General features: G+C 40.8%; 2 protein-coding genes across 3 annotated transcripts in view; one reads left to right on the forward strand and one right to left on the reverse strand.

The window, feature by feature from the left end:
- The window catches only part of VPS13A (vacuolar protein sorting 13 homolog A), a 133,158-nt gene extending 131,285 nt beyond the window's left edge, over positions 1–1,873 (forward strand). For both annotated transcript variants that reach the window (XM_068423411.1, XM_068423413.1), the window contains one exon: positions 346–1,873. In XM_068423411.1, the coding sequence (XP_068279512.1) occupies positions 346–396 (51 nt within the window). In that variant the 3' untranslated portion in view covers positions 397–1,873. The remainder of the gene's footprint in view (positions 1–345) is intronic.
- Positions 1,874–8,028: 6,155 nt separating this feature from the next.
- On the reverse strand, positions 8,029–19,761 carry GNA14 (G protein subunit alpha 14). Its single transcript, XM_068422925.1, is given in 7 exon segments — positions 8,029–8,219; positions 9,205–9,358; positions 10,712–10,761; positions 10,764–10,800; positions 10,802–10,820; positions 12,712–12,840; positions 19,622–19,761. Coding segments are annotated over 7 exon segments (720 nt in total).
- Between the last annotated feature and the right edge of the window lie 1,478 nt (positions 19,762–21,239).

Here is a 21,239-nt window from a genome sequence, read left to right on the forward strand (position 1 = left end):
TGTACCCTAATGCAGAGCATTAATAATGATGTGGGTGAAATGATGATGTAATTTATTTTTCAAAATATTATTAATTGAAATACAGACCAGGAAACTGAAATATCAACCTAGCCAGTTTAATTAGCTGTGGTAATCAATGTCAGAGATTGGTACTTACATGCCTCCATTTTCATGTGAGAAAATTGGGGCTTTATAATCTACAGTAGAATTTTGAGCACTGTGTTAAAACTCGGTTAGGAAGAGAGCACGCAGTGAAGTGTCTGGCCAACCCAATATAATTTTCCGCTACTTTGTATGGTTTTTACCAAGGAAATATTTTTATTTTTTTCCTTTTCCTTCACACAGTGGATCCTTTCTAAACTGGAAGAAGTGAGAGAGAATCAACCAAAATTGTAAGGAATGGAGAAGCACTGAGATACGAAGAACACTGAACAGCCACCTTTTAATTCCTCTTTAACAAGCAGAACTATTTGAATATCAGCAACAAAAGCAAAAACAGAAGGGAAGGAAGATCTATGAAATTGTTTATTATGGTCACAACAGTCTACAGCTGTATCACAAAAACAGATTACAATAAGTTAAAAAAAAAAACAGTGATCAAAAAATTTTGCCAAGTTTTAGCCTGTTTTGTTTGGGTTTTTTAACATAAGAATTCCAGATTTCATTTTTTATAAATACAGTGTAAAATGAATTTGTTTTACCATTTCATTTGATATTGAAATTGAACTCTGGAATAATGCTTATGATACTATTCAGAGCAAATCTTTCAGTTTTGATTTGATTCTGAAAATCAACTTAGTTTCTAACTAAGTTTTCATATGATTTAAGGCTGTGTTGAAATTCAAATTTCTTTATCAAAGGAAATGTTAACTTAATAATCACTAGTCTTACAACTCAAATTCTAAGTAGGCGGCTACTGACCAGAGAAGTCTAATTTAGATGATCACAAGAGTGGCTGCTTAGTTAACAATATTACTTGCTTTTTTGTAAATGAATGGACCAGCTCACAATGAATTTACAATACAGTATCGCTTTCAGTGTAAACTTTTTTATATTCTACTCAAGGAAATGTTGCAGCACCTCTATCAATATTTACAGAAAATATAACAGTTTACAAAAATGTGTAATGGGGAGAATCAATATATCTCTGCACTAAAAATATTCATTAAAGCCTATTATTTTAAATAAAAGTTATTAACAGTCTTGCCATTCAGGAAGGAGTTTATGGGGTTATAAGTATGTTGTTGCATACCAAAAATAAATGCCTTGGATTACACAGTATTGTGTGCTAAACAAGTGACTAATGAAGTGAATTTATATTAAATAATAAAGACAATATTTCACAGTTGCTTTTATCAACTTTTCTTCCCAATTAAACTTTTTTGTTTCTTATCCAGACAGCAGAACTTTAATAGGGAGAGCCTGAATGTGTGTAATTCTGTTTATTTCTTAGATGTAGTAGTCATAGTACTGTTAAATGGCTGTTGACTGCAGTTGATAGAAAAAGTACAGGAAACAGTACAGTGTTACATGAAGGTTTCCATGAATACCCATATCAAAGTCTTCAAAATATCTGGTACATATAGCAAGTACCTGCTGCCAAAATATTACTTCCAAACAATTGTTTGCAGTATTTAGAGCTACGGGATAGAATTCTAACATCACTGGTCGTGCTTGAGATACCCAAATTGTCGCAGTATTGTAAAATCTAAAATAACTAGCATGCTAACCTACAATTGCAGTTCTTTAATTTACAGCAAGTCTTGCCTTTGGTGTTGAGCAACCATTTAGTGGTTACAAAATACATGTAATCTTGTAATTTTTCCCATAAATTGTAAATTGAATCAAAGTATTATAAGAAAATGCCAAACTATGACTGTGTTACTCCACTTGTTTGTACACCAAGCATGTACCAAGAGTATTAACTCAGGTTATAATCATGCCAAACTAATAGAATACTTTGCCTTAGATAAGTAGTGCTATTAGGTGCACTGAGTACCATTCTGTATCTGCAACTTGTTTTTCATCTATCACTTTTCATCTTAGGCATGATAGCTCAAATAATAGCCTCATCATGATCTTGATTCTTGATTCCTGTGTTGTCTCCTCCTCTCTCTTCCTATCCCAAGTATTTACTAAGTATCTGCTACAACTTTCACTTCTAGTACCTCTTGCAAGTACTTTGTACATTCCTATTTGTGTAGCTTTTCTATTTACCCTATTCTAAATATTTTATCTTCACAGAGCCTCCATTGCAATTAATATTACCTCCAGTTCTTAACTTTCTTACATTTATTTGCCAACAAACTCCTGGTTCTCAAATCTTCAGTAATATTTGAGCAATTTAACCATTAATGTTGAAGGATTTATTTTAAATGTGTGTGTCTGTCGTGAAGCTCCTGTTTTGGAAAACATAACAATTCCCCCAAAATTGCATTTTTCCTATAGGGTATAAAATACTTCTGTGCTACCTAAAAGCCTTAACACAAAAACTAAAGCACTGAAAGTGTTCAAAAGTCAGCGTGGCACCATTCCACCACCTCTCTCCTTTTCTCCACTTGTAATGACAACATGATTTTCTATAGTTCCCTTTTTTGAGTCAGTAAATTGTATCTTTTTCCTTTGTTTTTTTCCTTACACTTTCTCCATACAGTCATGAATGAATTTTGCCATTTCTTGGCAAACACCAGATCTCTCTGTTTTAACTGTACATCAGCCTGGGGCGAGGAGAAAGGTATACAGACTTAATGCCATTGTGTAGTTTTCTGGATTAGTGCAAGTTGTTTGAGGTGTCCACTCTGCTGTGCCTCATTCACAGAATCACAGAATCACAGAATGTTAGGGATTGGAAGGGACCTCGAAAGATCATCTAGTCCAATCCCCCTGCCGGAGCAGGATTGCCTAGACCATATCACACAGGAACGCGTCCAGGCGGGTTTTGAATGTCTCCAGAGAAGGAGACTCCACAACCTCTCTGGGCAGCCTGTTCCAGTGTTCGGTCACCCTCACCGTAAAGAAGTTTTTCCTCATATTTAAGTGGAACCTCCTGTGTTCCAGCTTGCACCCATATTCCTTATTGCACCTTATTGCACCCATTCCTTATTGCAATATGCATTTTTTTTTTCAACAAGAAGGCACAATAGATATATTAATTTTTATTAAAAATGTATATGCCATTAGGCAAGGCAATCTCAATAAAAATAAAAATTTGGGCATTTAGGTCTGCCCACTGTGGTGTTTAAAAGCATACCATGGCCTTTACTTAAGTACTGAAGAACAGCTTCTCTTCTAGATGACTGTTACCTGAACTTAATACCTTTGAGAAATGTCATTTGGGTTCTCAGTAGTATTTTGTTTAGGGTTAGAATTACCTGTAAGAAATCAATGACAAACTAAACATAGAATCAAAGATGCCATACACATTGCTAAAACATTTGTAAGTCTAACTGTTTGCACCTCTCCTTGCTCAGCTGCGTGGCTTTGCATGGCATGGCTCTTTTGGTTTCCACACTCCTCCCCCACCCTGACTTCTTCTTCACCTTGAATAAAGTGAAACTGAATTTTATTGGACTGGAATGTGATTATTATTTGTTTTCTTTATAGTCTGCTTTAATTAACAGGTAATACCATTACACAGAATTTTGTAGGTAGAAATTGACAAATTTAAGTCAAATCCTGTCTCTGAGAACACAAGGTCAAGCTTCTGTTGCAGCCATCTCAGTGAAAGCAGAATACAGACTTCAGTCTTTACCTTTGGTTTATTATAAGGACAAGTTTTTAATAACTGGATTTACACGTATAAGCTACCTTTGAAGTATTATTTTTTTCTGTTGCCACCTGGAAAAAACGTAGATGATGTTGCCCAGATAACCAGATTCTTATGAAGTCCTCTTTTTTTCCCCAAAAAAAATTCTGTACGTATGCCATTAGTTATTTATTATCTTTAGCACTTCACAAAATACATTGACTTATCATACAAATCACTAAGCTCTTTTGTTCCTTCTGATTTATTTTTAGCCATCTATCTGCAAATAACAAACAGCACACACTAGTCAATAAAAGATTAATATTACTATATAATGGTAGTTAAAATTTAGTACTTACAGCATATTCTTGAACATGAACTACAAACCCTAAGTTTCCTAATTATTCTGCTGATGTAAAACAGTTGCAATAAATATATCACATACCTTAATAGGATTGCTAAGTCTTGTGGCTTGTTTGTAAATAGCTCCATATCCATGAGACATTTAAATACATTTGGTTTATATATATTTCCTGATACTGTATTAACTTCAAGAATGAGAATATTCCACAAAACTATTCAGATTTTTTTTTTCCTCTTGAGCATTTCACATTTGAATTCTAGAAAAGAACTACCTAAAGGCTGTATTGCTTGGAATCACATAAGTGTTGTATAAGGTAAGAGTGTGCAGTGTTTCTTCAGCAAATCATACAATTCCACGCTACCTTTTTCCAGCATTAAACTCTCCCAGTTGATCCCTATCCATCTGCAGTGACTAATCTTCACTGACGATGGGGCAAAAACTAAAGAAGCAACAAATACCAATGAAACATTTACCTCCCAGGAACTAAGGATACAGGTGACTAAAGTTCCTAACAGATAATTACTGAGGGTTTTGTTTTTGTGGGTTTTTTTTTTTTTTTTCTTATGTTGATCAATTTCTCTGTAACTTCTGCCAAGGAAGGTTTTATGCTTAAATGTGTTACCAAACCAGACTGGGCAAAGTAGCTGTCTTGCTATTGTGTGCAGATTATTATGGAAATAAATTCAATACTGTGGAAAGTTTGGTGGGGTTTTTTTTTTCCCATTTTTTTTAAGTAATTGAGACCATGTATTTAAAAATAATAGGATTAGTAAATGTGATTAACAGTTATTAACTGTTGGTGAAAAATACTGCTAATATGTACTGTGTATTTGTAATTGTCTCAGATTTGGTGCAAAATGTTCCTGACCTAGATTTGTTTTTCATGTGTATCACAATGCTTGTTTTATTATGCAGGTCAAAATTTTACAAAGCATTTCACTTTAACATACAGAAAACATCTGTGTTTATCATCACCTTCTCTTGAAACGCAACTTGTCATAGTTTGGTTATGTGATTCTTGAATGCCTTATGCTTTTCTGTCTAAAACTGAGCACATTAGCAGATAGCTGACACCTTTTTTTCATGCTATAATTCTCATTAGTCAAGATTTGCCTGTTATTATTCTTACTGGTGGATTACTTAGGAATTTTCTGGCCAGTATATGCAAGTACATATATGTATCACTTAGGAGCCTGAGCTTTGTTATTTGACCAAAGAAATGCAACTGTGATCTTGGTCACAACGTCTGCTTTTGTGACTGCAAGTGGAATCTAAGGATCTAAAATTCCACTCACAGCAGACACAGGATTTTTATAAAAAGGTTTTGATTTTTTTTCAAGGCAAATCTGGAACAAGAATTCCAAATATTCTTGTAATACTTCAAAGGCGTAGATTTGGCTTTTAAGTCTCCTCCTACAAGGAGTAAAACAATGCCCATGCTATTAATTTTTATTAACTCATCATCTCTGGATCAGTACTCAAAGGGTGAAACAAATATGACTGCTGGAACAGGCATGATAAGGTCGGACACTAAGAGGCAAAAAGGGAGAAAAACTGAATTATCTTTTTGCGGGATGTCTCGCAGTTTATCTATGCAGGTTTTTATCCCTTGTTGCATCAAGCATTATCGAGAACTATGTGCAGAACTTTGTCTTCGTAACTGCCCTTGTGAATGTTCTTAAATGTTGGTTGTGAATTGTGGAAGAAAAGCATTCTTGTAGTGATGGGTCCTGTAAAACGGTAACCTGTCTCACAATCTGCAAAGCTTGTATTCCAGTAAAGCTAGGCTCCCAAATTGATGGCGCCAATGTGCTCGTCATGTAGACAGCAAATCTTGACTCAAGATACAAAACTGCTAAGAGTTTGAACAGATGTTTTTCTAGAAGTTCCCAGGGAGCTCAAAACTGGATCAAGCAGTTCAAGTGTTTGGGCATTTCATATGCGTTCCTCCATCAAATCTGCTGCCCTAGAAAAAAAATATTTTTGTCGTCTTCCTTTCATGTGACTGGAAGTTCTTACGTAATGTAAAACTCCAATATCTACAGATTTTAATTTTTTTTTTTGAATTATTTTTTGAGCAACAGCGGTTAGTTTAGGACAGCAGGTCTGAGGACTTGTCATCATGCCAGTACTTCTGAGGGAGGGCAGAGATGACATGTCAGGGACATGGATAACACACACACGGATGTGCTGTTTTATTCCGTGCTTTCTGTCACTCCCCCTTGGCTGCTTCTCGTTCAGCAAGCGGCGCTGTACCCTGTACCTCATCCCAGAGTGTATTGCACTGTCCCTGCTGATTACTGCCATTCACTAGTATGGGCACAACATATAGGTCAATGTCCTTCCCTCACAGAAAAATGTTACAGCAGTGTTAAGAACAGGCTTCTACTGGTTGTTCCAACACTAAAGGAAGAACAAATACATCAAATGTTACAGGTTGTTTTCTCCTTAGCAACCAAAACCATCTCTGGACATACTTTACTTTTTCTGTACAGCTAGACAAAAGGGAACTATGCTGTTTAATATGTGAAACGGTAAACATTTTTTATGGGCAGTGAAAGGTTCAGGGTATGCTTTTCACAGGACTGAACTGCAAGAACTGTCAACCTGGCTGAACACACAGAAGCCCTACTCAAGCTGAAAAATCAATATAACTTGATTTTTTTCTGTACTGCACAGAAATGGTTATTTTACTTTATGCTGATAGTAAAAACTATTGGTATAATACTTCTTGGAAAAATGGAATTTTCATGTATTTAAATACAGGAGAACCTCAGCACGTCTTTTGGGCTGAATTAACAGACTGTTCTACTAGAACACTCTCCTTACCAGTGTTGCTTGGTTAGCTGATCAAGTGTCAGTGACTACCACGAATTTTGCATGGGTAAAAAAGGGTTTTCAAGATTGCCCTAATGTCTTTATTATTTTGTCCGAGAATTTTTACTCAGCGAAGGAGAATTGACTGAGCTGTTAGGGGTGCTGGCATCTTCAGTGGAGAGGTTTGCAGTTGGGCAGGGAGTGGAGGATAGGGGAAAATGGCCAGAAATCTTCTAGAGGAGAGGCTTTACTGCTCTCTAATCCATGCAAAACTACCCATGAAGCTCAATGACAGGAAAATGCAAAGTGCAAAAAGCAAGTTGTGTTAGTGACTCAGAGGAATTTAAGGCCTATTTTTATCATGGGCAGCTGTGAATGATCTCCAAGGTCCCGTGGCAGTGAATGCTGAGAATGTTTGCTAAATGCCTTGCTGTTTGAGAAACGCTTTTCCCCTTAAGAAAAGAGTGAATTCCATGGACTGCCTACAAGATCTCAATCTGTCATTCCTTAATTGTGCAAGGTATTTTATTATTGTGAGGCACTTTAACAAAAAGGCAGTGATACACAAGGTCACCAAGAATTAATCTTTTGTAATGATTTCTAGAACATTAACGGGTTTGGCCTATCAAGGCTACTGAGAGATGCTTTTAAAAGGTGTAATATGTTTACCCTAGTCTTTCAACTACGTTGCTGAGAACAAGAATATAAAAATGTCTAGAACTCTAAAATAACACTTGAAATTTTATAAGCTATGATTCTAAATGCTAAATTAAAAAAAAAAAAGAGAAACAAAAAAAAAAAGAAAAATCTTATGAAAATACCAGCTGGACAGCAATGTAGTTATGTACATTCTTCTATACATACTTAATTCCCACAGCTGTCAAAAAATAACTCTCAGAAAAAGCTATATATTTTCAATATATAGCTTAAAAAGTAAACTTTGAAACTCATTCTTTAAAGTTCTCTTAATCTATACTTCTTCAGCAAATATAAATCCTCCTCCCATTTCTGTAAATGGTATTTAAAACGACACCTTTTTTTTTATCAACACAGACTGTGCTGTGAGTAAGCCACACTTTGTGGCTGCAACCATGCGTTTTCTTCAAACCAGGTTGAACTCCCTCAGGTTTAATTGTAGGATCGTGTCCTTGACAGCAGCGAAGACGAAACGAATATTTTCTGTGTCTGTGGCACAGGTGAAGTGGGAATAGATTACTTTCTCCTTGTCTGGATTCTGATCCTGATACAGCTTCAAAATGAAGTCTCTGGCAGCTTTGACATCTTGTTTAGGTCCTAGTCAAAAGCGCAGTTAGTGGTTTTGGACAGTTAAAAGCTATGGGTCAAGAAAGAAACATATGGGCAGTATCTTAACAGGCTAATTTCATATTTAAATGTCAAATCGCATACTCCCTTGTTGGCATTTTCTCTTTCATATGTTAGTGGAGCAAAAGCTGTTACAACACTGCTTTCTAAAACGTATAGAGTATGCTTTCTTCAATGGTAAACCTTACAGGTCAAAGCAATGTTTTATAAAAACTTACGCAACTGAAATTACCCAGCATATATTAATAGTTTGCTACATTATTGTAATATGTCAAAGACCATTAGAGAAATTAAATTTTCTAAAACACACAGAATAAACAGGATTCTCTTTGGCCAAGAGAGGGACGTGTGTTTTATCTGTAGCTATTAAATCTTTACAACTCTTTTCATTGTAGGATTCAACGTGATATATGTCTTGAAGAATATACTACTAGATGAAGTAATGGAATACTAAATCTGTGATTGTTTTCATCATTTGGCGACTTTAAGTATCAGTAACATTTGTTAAGGAAAGTTATTCAGGCTGCTTTTTAACTTCGGACTTTTGTATAGATAACAAATTGTAGTAATAAATGCAAAACTATACTATGGGGTTTTATACTATATAAAGAGTTGGATTAATAGCCATATTCCCCAAGTTCCCCCTCTATCTTGTCTCTTGAGATACAAGATGAAAAAGGTGGTGCTTCTCATAAATAGTGATCATGCCACTCTAATGGTAACAGAATGGCTGCAAGAAATCTCTTAAGACTCTGTCCCCAGTACTCCAGTAAAAAAACCAAAGTTCCAGTGAAACTGAGTAACTTAAGTTTGTCTTTTAAAGGATAGAGTAGAAAAGTATAGATATCAAATGTATGGCATAATTCCACTTTCTGTGTTCAATTTAATGAGGAAAAAGTAACTGGTTTAAATAAGACTTTTAGCTTTGTGAAGATAGTGTGGAATAAATGCTTACCTGTGTATTCTGGAAAGTAACTAATTAGATGGGAATACATGATTTTCTCTTCTAGAAGATCTTTTTTATTTAAAAACAAAATGACTGAAGAATTCAGAAACCAGGGATATGTAATGATAGTTTTAAATAAGGCCTTGCTTTCTTCCATTCGATTCTACAACAACAAAACTTAATATGAAGTTATGCTCTCTAGCCAGTAGCATACACAAATCATATCAGCCAGAGATCATAAAAGTTTTTTTGGAAAGCTTTTTTAAAAAATATTACTTTCATTAAGCACAATTGCAATGCACTGGTTGATTATTACTCTTCATGTTCTACATCCTTTTATTCACTGTGTTTTGGATCACCACTATGAATGTAACGATGGCATGTGAAATAAAGGTAAGCCTTAATAATAGAAATTATTGTAATTCTTGTAAGAGTTAGTAAGCAGCCATGGACTGCTGCTCTATGAAAGCCTCTTATGAGAGATGAAGCAGGGTGTATCAGGTCAAATATCTGATATTAACATACTGTATCATAGCTAAAGGACAAGGGCATATGTACTCATCTATACTAGTAATAAAGTCTGTCCATTTCAAGAGAGATCTAAGGAACACCACATTGGAGATGATTGCTGTTTGGAGTTCCTGGGGATAAGCTTGTGATGGCAGTCAGTTTGTTATTTATTTCCTGATGTCCAAAGTGAGCATAACAAAAATGTTCAAGATAGTGAAAGGAAAAAGAAAATTACAGTTACTGAAGTTATTCATGCATTGAAAGATGACAGGGAACTTTGAACACTCTTAACTACAATAGATGTTGTGACACTTCAGCAAGTGAAGTAGGGTGTGCTTTTCACCATTCGAACAGATCTTGAGAAACTGATCTGTAAGGGCTTTGGGACTTTAGAGTTCAAATGGTATTAAGCATTTTTGAAGGACATTTGAAGGAATCCTCATACTGCAAGATGGAAAGCAACCACTACCAAAAGTAATGCAATTCTACCAATATGCTTTTCCTTAACTGCCTACTGTTTTCTTTTTTTGCATCCTTCACTACAGCATCTGGCTAGTGCTGATGACTGCACTCTAGAACAGGTGGGAGAACTCATCTTATGTTTTCCAACCTTGGGAAATAGGTAAATTTTATGTTATTTTAGTTTAATTTTCCTTAAGTAATGCACAGATTAATTCTGAAACATCAGACGCTTAAAAAACAAACAAACAACCTAATCACAGATGACTGAGGTAGTTTTACTTGTTTAGAGATATTGCTGATGCTCAAATTCTCAAACATTTGATATGGTTTAAGTGATTTAAAACATTTTTAAATTGTATTTTGTCTTTTAAGGTAGAGTTCACTCTTACAGGCAGGCTGCTATTTTGATACAATTTTGGGTCTGCTTCATCAGCTTCTTAATGTAATCCTAGTATTTGCAAATGCTATAATGAAGACATGTGATTGCTGTCTTTCTTAAGAAGCACACATCTTTTTCTGTACCTTATATACCCACACTCCTTACCTCATTGTCACATTCTGCCAAGACTTGATCATATTCACTTAATGCAACTAAGAAAAGCAATGGATCCACTTCCTTCTTTCTGACCTTTGGGCCACCTACATCCACCATCCTGTTAAACAGAAATACAGTCAACATATTAGTCATTTTCATAAATATACTTTAAGTATATCCAAAGGTCTTATAACAGGTCGCCTACCTTAGATAAGCTTGAACTGTGAACAGTGTATCTTAACATTGTATGTTCTGTTTAATATTTAAACTTGATTCACTTTCTGTAGTGCTACAGCTTTCACTGTTCCTTAGTGTTGTTGTGGGTTAATCCCGGTGGGCAGCTACGCACAATGCAGGCACTCGCTCACTACCCCCCCACACCGTGGTTGGACAAGGAGAGAGAAAAGAGAGTAAAAGCAAGAAACCCTGGAGGTCGAGATTCAAAAAAAAAAAAAAAATTGTTTAACAAGTGAAGGATAAGTAGAAGAAGAGATAAAGAAAACAAAACAAGTGATGCAAAAGCAATCAGTCACCACCTCTCATGGGTAGACTGATGCCCAACCAGTTCCCGAGAAAAAGATGGCCAACCTCCTGAAAGCCCCCTCTTTTTACTTTTATCACTAAGCATGACGTTATATAGCGTGAAATATGTCTCTGGCTAGTTCAGGTCATCTGCCTGGCTGTGTTCCCTCCCAACCTCTTGTGCATCCCCCAACCTATTCACTCGGGGGCAGAGAAACAGAGAACTCCTTGGTGCTGTGCAAACACTGTTCAGCAAAAGCTAAAACTGTTATCAGTACTTTTTTGGTTACAAATCTAAAACACAGCACCATATCAGCTTCTATGAAGAAAATTAACTTTATCCTAGCCAGGCCCAGTACAAGTGTATAAACCACCTGAGACACAATACAAAACAGAAGTTTTAGCAAAGGCAGCTGTTAACATATTCAATTTTGTTTCCCCACACACTCCAAAATCTCCCTTGCCCCCCCCAAAAAAACCCCAGTGTAGTCGTATCTCACTATCCAAAACAATCAAAATGCTCACAAATATCTTAGTTCCACATCAAATTCCTATGGTTTTGCAGACAGTTAAGTCAATCCCTCACATTTTATCCAGGTCAAATTGTTCCCTAGAACATTCAGTTTTCCAGGAAAAAAACAAACAAAAACCAAAATCACAGTTAGGCTGGTTTGACCATGTGTTATCAGAGTGGATTCTAGTCCTGTGTTGTAACTGCAGGCAGGTGTTTGTTCATAATGTAATGGGTGGTTTGGTGGAAGAACATCTATAATCATGCTGGTGCGAATTCTGCAATTTTTAAATAAAAAAAATGCTTTCTCTTAGAAAATCAGTAACCCCGCCTGTTGCAATAGCTTGTCTAGTAGCAGATAAGATAATTTTGAGGTGCTTCTCAGACTTTCTTTCATCTTTATGAGTATGTTTCTCTCAATTCCAGTGAACATTTGTTTTTAAAATATTATATGGCAGAAAGAAGAGAAGTATCTACTGTCGTGACCCTCCACTTTGTTTTTCCTCCTCCTTCCCTCAATATCTCCAAATCCCTTCCCTAACTTTATCTAACTGAAAGTTGTAAACTCACTTGAGGGCTTTAGCATATCTATTACGGCCCTCTCTTCCAAACAGTTACAGTCAGGAGGCTGAAACTGTTGGCTCTAACTGGAATTAAACTACCTTGTGACACAAGCACTCATGTTACTACAAATACCTTGCCTCTGCACCCCCCCATCCAAGGCTTTTAATTAAACTAATAGTTCAGAATACACAGTAATTGGGCTGCTTAAATTGAAAAACTTTTTTTCATGTAATGTAAATTTCAAAAGGAATGTTTTGAAACACCCCTGAAGTTACTGTATTAACTTTGGAGACTAAAAGAGCTGGAAACACATACAATACTCATTGAATGCAAAAGCTAAAGGACCCTAGAAGTAAAGTTGCAGCAACTACTTTCATAACTGTATACTGAATCATCTGACAGACAGTCTTACCTAAATATAATATTTTCTAAATCAAAAGGATACTCGATAATTCCTGTAGTTGGCACTCGGACTCTAAGAATATCTTGCTGAGTTGGTACAAATGAGGGCATAGCAATACGATCAAGGTCAGTAAGATAACTGAAAAGTTAAATATATAACAGAAACAAGATTAATGGACTATCATAAATTAATCACACAGGTTCAAAACCAAAGTACTAACCAGCAATCACAGAAGTGTTCCCATAAAAGCAGCTAAACAGAAATGCAGTTGTGCATGGCCTTAGTGCAATTGTTGCTGGCATAAAGCAATAAAACACCCTTTGCTTAACTGAGACCTGCATGTACATTTCAGACAGGATAATACTAGTCAAAAGAGATGACATCTGAGTGTTCTATAGACAATCAGCCCAAACCCAAAATGATGAATTTTATTTGAATAATCTTTGCTATTACCCCAAAATAAACTTCAGAATTAAGATTTGAACACAAATATAAATATCAGTCATAGCCATAATGTTTACCAACAGTACTCTGTCCCCTGTCACTTCATCTGTGCTGCTAATATTGCACACAAATGTGAAAGGCTGCTGGACAGAATTCAGAAAAATAATTAATTGAAAGCACTGCAAACATGAATGCTTCAAACTTCGTATATATTTTTAATATAACCGATGATGCATTTAGTTTCTTGCTTGCCCATGCAGTCATTCTCAGCTTTACATTCCTTGGTTTCTCAAGGCTCTTGCGCTTTTCATGGCTGGGATTAAATTCTAGGCTGACATTCCTGTGCCTCAATGAGCAGTGTGTGAGCAAGGCTCTCAGAACCGATACCTGGTATTCCTCTCTGCAATCTATCTACCCACCACTAGAAGGCAACATTATATCATCCAAAATCCTAACAAGGCATACAAAAAGTGTAAGATGTATTCCAAATCATACAACATGGTTGTAGCACAAACCTTCCTTTATTTAAGCACTAACTCCCCCATTGCTGCCCAAAGTTCCCTCACGTTCAGGCTCCAAAATCAGAAATAATCACAGTTAATATTATCACTTACTCAAAAAAGATTTCTCTTAAGAAAATTCCCCCTCTCCAGCAACGTAGCAAATTGTTCCTGAAATCTCAATTGTAATTAACAGCAAAAGCAAGATTTAATAATTTAAATCTTATAAAATTTGAAATAAAACTGATTTTCAATTGTGGACGATTTCTTAGAAAATGAGGCCACGACAGACCATTAAGTGGCATTAGTGGGTTGCTATTGAGTCGGCAACGGCGGCAGCGGCGGCGGCAGCGGTGGCAGCGACTGAGGTTAGTGCGGGGAGAGATCGGGCCGTAGCGGTCGAGCGGTTTCCGTGCGGTTTCCGTGCTCCGGGCCCCCCTGAGCAGCAGCCCGAGACGCGCCTGGACCCGGAAGTTCCCGGCAACGAATGAGGAGAGGAGGGGGCGTAGCACCACCCCCTGTGATCGGGTGATAAAGAGCCTCTGGGAGGACAGGGACTAGTCCCTGCCCAGAGGGGAGAGGGGGAGTCAGCAGTGACTGGGTGTGTCCCGGGGCGGGGGAGGGCTCAGCCCCAGGGGCGTGGCAGTTTGCGCAGCAGTTCTCGCAGGCAGGGTGGCGAGCGGGGTAGGCGGGCAGGCAGGTGTGGTTTCCACTCGGCGGGGCCCTAAGTCCCTTGCGGGTGCCAGAAAAGACATGGTGGCAACCCAAACGGACCTGCTGCGGAAGCATGCGGAGGTGCAGGTGGCAGGCTGCAGGGAGTGCCAGAGCCTGGCCCTGGCACTCGAGGGTAACGGAGACCTCACCTGTGTGAGGTGCGAACAGGTCGACGACCTGATCTCCTTGGTGGCCCAGCTCAAGGAGGAGGTGGAAAGGTTAAGGAGTGCAAGAGCATCCCAGGAAGAGGATGGCGGGCAGTGCTGTTCCCTGCCTGTCCTGGGGAAAACGGATGGGCCTAATGCTCCCCGGGTAGTGGAGGATCCTCTTCCTCCTCCACAAGGAGCAGGAGGAGAACTAGGGGATGGGGGGGAATGGAGGCAGGTCCCTGCTCGGGGTGGCAGGCGAATCCCATCCCGACCTTCCTCCCCTCCCCACGTCCCCCTGCAGAATAGGTATGAGGTGCTGGAGCCTGAGCGTCTTCCTGAGTGTCAGGAAGATACAAATCTAGGTGAAAGACCCTCTACGGGACTACGTGAACAGAAGCAACTGAGTAAGAGGGTTGCAACCAGCTCCAAAAAGGAGAAAAGTAATTGTTATAGGCGACTGCCTGCTAAGGGGAACGGAGGGCCCCATATGCAGGCCAGACCCGACTCACAGGGAAGTCTGCTGCCTCCCTGGGGCTCGGGTAAGGGATGTTGCCAGGAGGATTCCTCCACTGGTGAGGCCCTCTGACTACTACCCATTATTAGTACTCCAGGTGGGTAGGGATGAGACTGAAGAGAGAAGTCCCAGGGCAATCAAAAGGGACTTCAGGGCCCTGGGGCGTTTGGTAAAGTGGGTAGGTGCGCAGGTGATATACTCTTCAATTCCTTTGGTATTTGGTGAAAATAGGGAAAAGACTATGAAAGTACAACAGATTAATATGTGGCTAAGAGACTGGTGCTGTAGGTGGGATTTTGGGTTTGTTGACCACGGGGCGGCTTTCATGACACCGGGCCTGCTTATGCCGGATGGGGAACAGCTGAATCAGAAGGGGAAAAGGGTTATGGCCCAGAAGTTGGCAGGGCTGATCAAGAGGTCTTTAAACTAGGTTCGATGGGGGAGGGGGATAAGACCAGGGCAGCCACAAATAAACCTAGGGGTGACAGGCCTGAATCGGGGGCAAGGCCGCTAGCCCAGCTGAAGTGCATTTACACCTATGCACGCAGTATGGGCAACAAACAGGAAGAGCTAGAAGCCACTGTACAGCAGGAAGGTTATGATGTGGTTGCCATCACAGAAACGTGGTGGGATGACTCTCATGACTGGAGTGCAACTATGGATGGCTATAAGCTCTTTAAGAGGGACAGACGAAGCAAGAGAGGCGGTGGGGTAGCGCTATATGTTAGGGAGTGCTTGGACTGTGTTGAAATTGAGGAAGATGGTGAGGATGACAAGGTTGAATGTTTATGGTGAAGATCAGGGGGAAGGTCGGCAGGGCGGACATTACGGTGGGAGTCTGTTATAGACCACCCAACCAGGATGAGCAGGCGGACGAGGAGTTTTACAAGCGGCTGTCAGAAGCCACCTGGTCACCAGCCCTTGTACTCGTGGGTGACTTCAACTCGCCGGATGTCTGCTGGAAATACAACATGGCGGAGAGGAAGCAATCTAGGAGGTTCCTAGAATGTGTGGAGGACAACTTCCTCATGCAAGTGGTAAATGAGCACACTAGAGGAGGGGCCCTGCTTCACCTGTTGTTTGTGAACAGAGAAGGACTAGTGGGAGATGTGAGGGTCAGTGGCCGTCTTGGGAATAGCGACCATGAAATGTTAGAGTTTTCGATAGTGGGGGAAGTAAGGAGGGGCAAGAGTAGAACTTCTGCCTTAGATTTCCGGCAGACTGACTTTAGCCTGTTTAAGAGGCTGGTGGACCGAGTCCCTTGGGAATCCCAAGGGACTCGGTCCTGGAGGGCAAAGGAGTCCAGGAAGGCTGGACATGCTTCAAAAGGGAATTGTTAAATATTCAGGAGCAGGCTGTCCCAGTCTGTAGGAAGGCAAGCCGTTGGGGAAAAAGACCGGCCTGGTTAAACAGGGAACTTAGACTAGAACTTAAGAAAAAAAAGAGAGCCTACTTGCTCTGGAAGAAGGGTCGGGTAACTTGGGAGGTCTATAGGGACATGGCCAGGTTGTGTAGGGAGAAGATTAGAAGGGTCAAAGCTCAATTAGAGCTCGATTTGGCTGCTACAGTCAAAGACAACAAAAAAAGCTTTTACAAATATATCAACAGCAAAAGGAGGGTCAAGGAGAGCCTCTGCCACTTGCTGAATGAGGAGGGTAGTGTAGTGTCAGGGGATGAGGAAAAGGCAGAGGTGCTCAATGCCTTCTTTACCTCAGTCTTTAATGTCAAGATCAGTTGTCCTCAGGAGACTCGGCCCCCAGAGCCTGAAGTTAGGGACGGGGGGCTGTGTGAACCTCCCATGATCCAGGAGGAGACGGTTAGTGACCTGCTGTGCCAGCCGGACACCCACAAGGCTATGGGCCCGGATGGGATTCACCCCAGAGTAATGAAGGAACTGGCAAATGAACTTGCCAAACCACTCTCGATTATCTACCGGCAGTCCTGGCTAACTGGAGAAGTTCCAGCTGACTGGAAATTAGCAAACGTAACGCCCATCTACAAGAAGGGTCGGAAGGACGATCCAGGGAACTATAGGCCTGTCAGCCTGACCTCGGTGCCAGGCAAGGTGATGGAACAGATCATCCTGAGTGCCATTACACGGCACATGCAAGGACAATCAGGGCCAGCCAACATGGATTCATGAAAGGCAGGTCCTGCTCGACCAACCTGGTCTCCTTCTATGACAAAGTGACCCGCTTAGTAGATGAGGGCAGGGCTGTGAATGTAGTCTATCTAGACTTCAGTAAGGCATTCGACACTGTCTCCCACAGCATCCTCCTAGACAAACTGGCTGCCCGGGGCTTGGATGGGTGGACTCTTCAAGGGGTTAAAAACTGGCTGGATGGCCGAGCCCAGAGAGTGGTGGTGAATGGGGCAAAGTCCAACTGGCGGCCGGTCACTAGTGGTGTTCCCCAGGGCTCAGTTCTGGGGCCAGTGCTGTTCAATATCTTTATAGATGATCTAGACATAGGGATTGAGTGCACCCTCAGTAAATTTGCAGATGACACCAAGCTGGGTGGGAGTGTCGATCTGCTGGAGGGTAGGAAGGCCCTACAGAGGGATTCGGACAGGTTAGATAGATGGGCCGAGACCAACGGCATGAGGTTCAACAAGAACAAGTGCCGGGTCTTACACTTCGGCCACAACAACCCCATGCAGCGCTACAGGCTGGGGGAAGAGTGGTTAGAAAGCGGCCTGGTGGAAAGAGACCTGGGGGTGCTGATCGACAGCCGGCTAAACATGAGGCAGCAGTGTGCCCAGGTGGCCAAGAAGGCCAATGGCATCCTGGCCTCTCTTAGGAATAGTGTAGCCAGCCGGTCTAGGGAAGTGATCGTCCCTCTCTACTCAGCACTGGTGAGGCCGCATCTTGAGTACTGTGTTCAGTTGTGGGCCCCGCACTTCAAGAAAGATGTTGAGGTGTTGGAGCGAGTCCAGAGGAGGGCGACCAAGCTGGTGAAGGGTCTGGAGGGTCTGACCTACGAGGAACGGCTGAGGGAGCTGGGGTTGTTTAGCCTGGAGAAGAGGAGGCTCCGAGGTGACCTTATTGCAGTCTACAACTACCTGAAGGGAGGTTGTAGTGAAGTGGGAGTTCGCCTCTTCTCCCAGGCAACTAGCGACAGGACAAGAGGGCACAGCCTCAAGCTTCGCCAGGGGAGGTTCAGGTTGGACATCAGGAAGAATTTCTTTACAAAAAGGGTTATTAGACATTGGAATGGGCTGCCCAGGGAGGTGGTGGAGTCACCATCTCTGGATGTGTTTAAGAAAAGACTGGACATGACACTTAGTGCCATGGTCTAGTTGACAGGGTGGTGTAAGGGCAATGGTTGGACTTGATGATCCCTGAGGTCTCTTCCAACCTGGTTGATTCTGTGATTCTGTGATCCTTCTTCTCTAATGCAGTATTATTTAAGAACAAGGCAGACAAACATCTGTCAAGAATGGTAATGCTTAACACAGATTGCCTATGTGTAGCCATTCTGAGTTAAAGGTTACCATAAATGCCTTATCTAAATGTTCCTTGCTGAAATTTAACCCTGTTACTTCTCAACCTTGGCAGAAACAAAAATGTAAACTTTCTGTTATCATCAAACAATAATTTTTTCACAACTAAATTCATTGAAAATGGGGGGAGAGACATCTTCATTCTTATTTATATGCTAAACTTTTCACATAACTGAACTGTCTGACCTTCCTGCTTGTTGTCAGTGTATTTTGTACAGCTGTTTTTCATGATTTCCCCCAAGGGAAACTCAGTTATGTACCAGCTGTGTTGACCTCAGAACTGAGAGGGATGATGGTTCCAGGATGTTCAAAAAGCCTAGAATTACTTTGTTTCATCACCCCATCCTAAAATTTGTTGTATACCACAGGCCAACAGAGACACAGCTATAACTAATAAAATCAGAGTGAACCTATCTCTTCATTATGAGTCAACAGTGTGCGCAGGTTGCCAACAGCATCCTGGCTTGTATCAGAAATAGTGTGGCCAGCAGGACTAGGGAAGTGATGGTGCCCCTGTACTCGGCACTGGTGAGGCCACACTTCGAATACTGTGTTCAGTTTTGGGTCCCTCACTACAAGAAAGACATTGGGGTGCTGGATTGCGTCCAGAGAAGGGCAACGAAGCTGCTGAAGGGTCCGGAGCACAAGTCTTATGAGGAGCGGCTAAGGGAACTGGGTTTGTTTACTCTGGAGAAAAGGAGGCTGAGGGGAGACCTTATTGCTGTCTACAAGTACCTGAAGGGAGGCTGTAGCAAGGTAGGTGTCAGTCTCTTTTTCCAAGTAATAAATGATAGGACAAGAGGAAACAGCCTCAAGTTGTGCCAGGGGAGGTTTACATTGGATATCAGGAAAAATTTCTTCACTGAAAGGGTTATCAAGCCGGAACAGGCTGCCCAGGGAAGTGGTTGAGTCACCATCCCTGGGGGTATTTAAAAGATGGGTAGATGTGGCGCTTAGGGACGTGGTTTAGTGGTGGACTTGGTAGTGCTAGGTTAACGGTGGGACTTGATGATCTTGAGGGTCTTTTCCAACCTAAATGATTCTATGATTAACTTCATTAGGTCTGGCTTGTCCTTGTAATTGCACAGTGTACTTACTACTTAGCAGAGTCTGAGAGCTGGTACTCCCTCCGTCTGTCGTAGCATTCTTGAATTCCTCAGTCTTCCCAGAGCTTCTTGATTGCTTCAACTTGTTTTCTTCCCAGCACTGTCACTTTATCCACTTCCACTTCGATCATCTGAGCACTCTCCTAATCAATTAAATGATTACACTACTGTGAGAAAGGATTGCCATTGGCAAGCAGTACACACTTTCCCGTTTCTTTATTATACATCAATGAGACTAAGCATCAGAAAGGAACCTAGGAGAAAATAAGCAGCTTTAATCCTTGAATGCATTTAATTTTTCACGTCAAATGTCTGCTACTGAATGTTTTAACCAAGTTAGTCTTGCTTACTGTCACCCAGGTGTGATTTTTCTTTTTAAAAGGGGACTTTGACAAAGGTCAGAAGGAGCTCTAAACCTACTATTTTTAACTCACTAAATTTTAATACCACTTTACAACAGTGGTAGTGTTTCTAAAATTCTAGATACTTTCTTTAGTACAGATACTTTTGGTTTGTTTGTTGGTTTGGTTTGTTTCAGATAAACCAGAGGCTGACCTAGCATAAACAGTCATTATGCAGGCATCAAATTCCGACAAGCCATCTTCTGTTTAATGCTTGTCTCAGTGAGATACAGCCATGGTACTACTCTGTGGAAAGAAATAATTTTTTTTTTGCTCTCTGCTGTTAAGTGTAAGAGGTATTGCAAAGATAAATGTAAGTTTTGCTTTCAAGGGATACAAAAGAATCTGTTCTTCTGCAGCAAGTCGTGCAGTTGATTCGCTGGAGGGAAGGGATGCCATCCACAGGGGCCTTGACAAGCTTGAGGAGTGGGTCCGTGCAAACCTCACATAGTTCAACAAGGCCAAGTGCAAGGCCCTGCACCTTGGTCGGGGCAATCCCCAACATCATTACAGACTGGGGGATGAATGGATTTAGAGCAGCCCTGTGAAGAAGGACTTGGGGGTACTGGGGGATGAAAAACTTAACATGAGCCCACAATGTGCACTCACAGCCCAGAAAGCCAGTTGTATCCTGGGCTGCATCAAAAGGAGCATGGCCAGCAGGTCGAGGGAGTGATTCTCCCCCTTTACTCTGCTCTCACACTCTCCCACCTGGAGTACTGCGTCCGGCTCTGGGGCCCTCAACGTAAGAAGGACATGGAGCTGTTGAAGTGGGTCCAGAGGAGGGCCACAAAAATGATCAAAGGGATATAGCACCTCTCCTATGAAGAAAAACACAGAGTTGGAGTAGCTCAGCCTCGAGGAGAGAAGGCTCCAAGGAAACATTATTGCAGCCTTTCAATATTTAAAGGGGGCCTGTAAGAAAGGTGGAAAAAGACTTTTTACCTGGGCCTGTACTGAAAGTACAAGGGGCAATGATTTTAAACTTAAAGTGGGTAGATTTAGCTTGGACATAGAGAGAAATTTTTTATGATGAGGGTGGTGAAACACTGGAACAGGTTGCCCGGAGAAGCTGTGGATGCCTCATCCCTGAAAAAGTTGAAGGCCAGGTTGGATGGAACTTTGAGCAACCTGACGCAATAAAAGATGCCTCTGCTTATTGCAGTGGGGTTGGACTAGATGATCTTTAAAGGTCTCTTCTAACCCAA

Source organism: Nyctibius grandis, chromosome Z (assembly GCF_013368605.1).
Source record: "Nyctibius grandis isolate bNycGra1 chromosome Z, bNycGra1.pri, whole genome shotgun sequence".
Classification (NCBI taxonomy): Eukaryota; Metazoa; Chordata; class Aves; order Nyctibiiformes; family Nyctibiidae; genus Nyctibius; species Nyctibius grandis.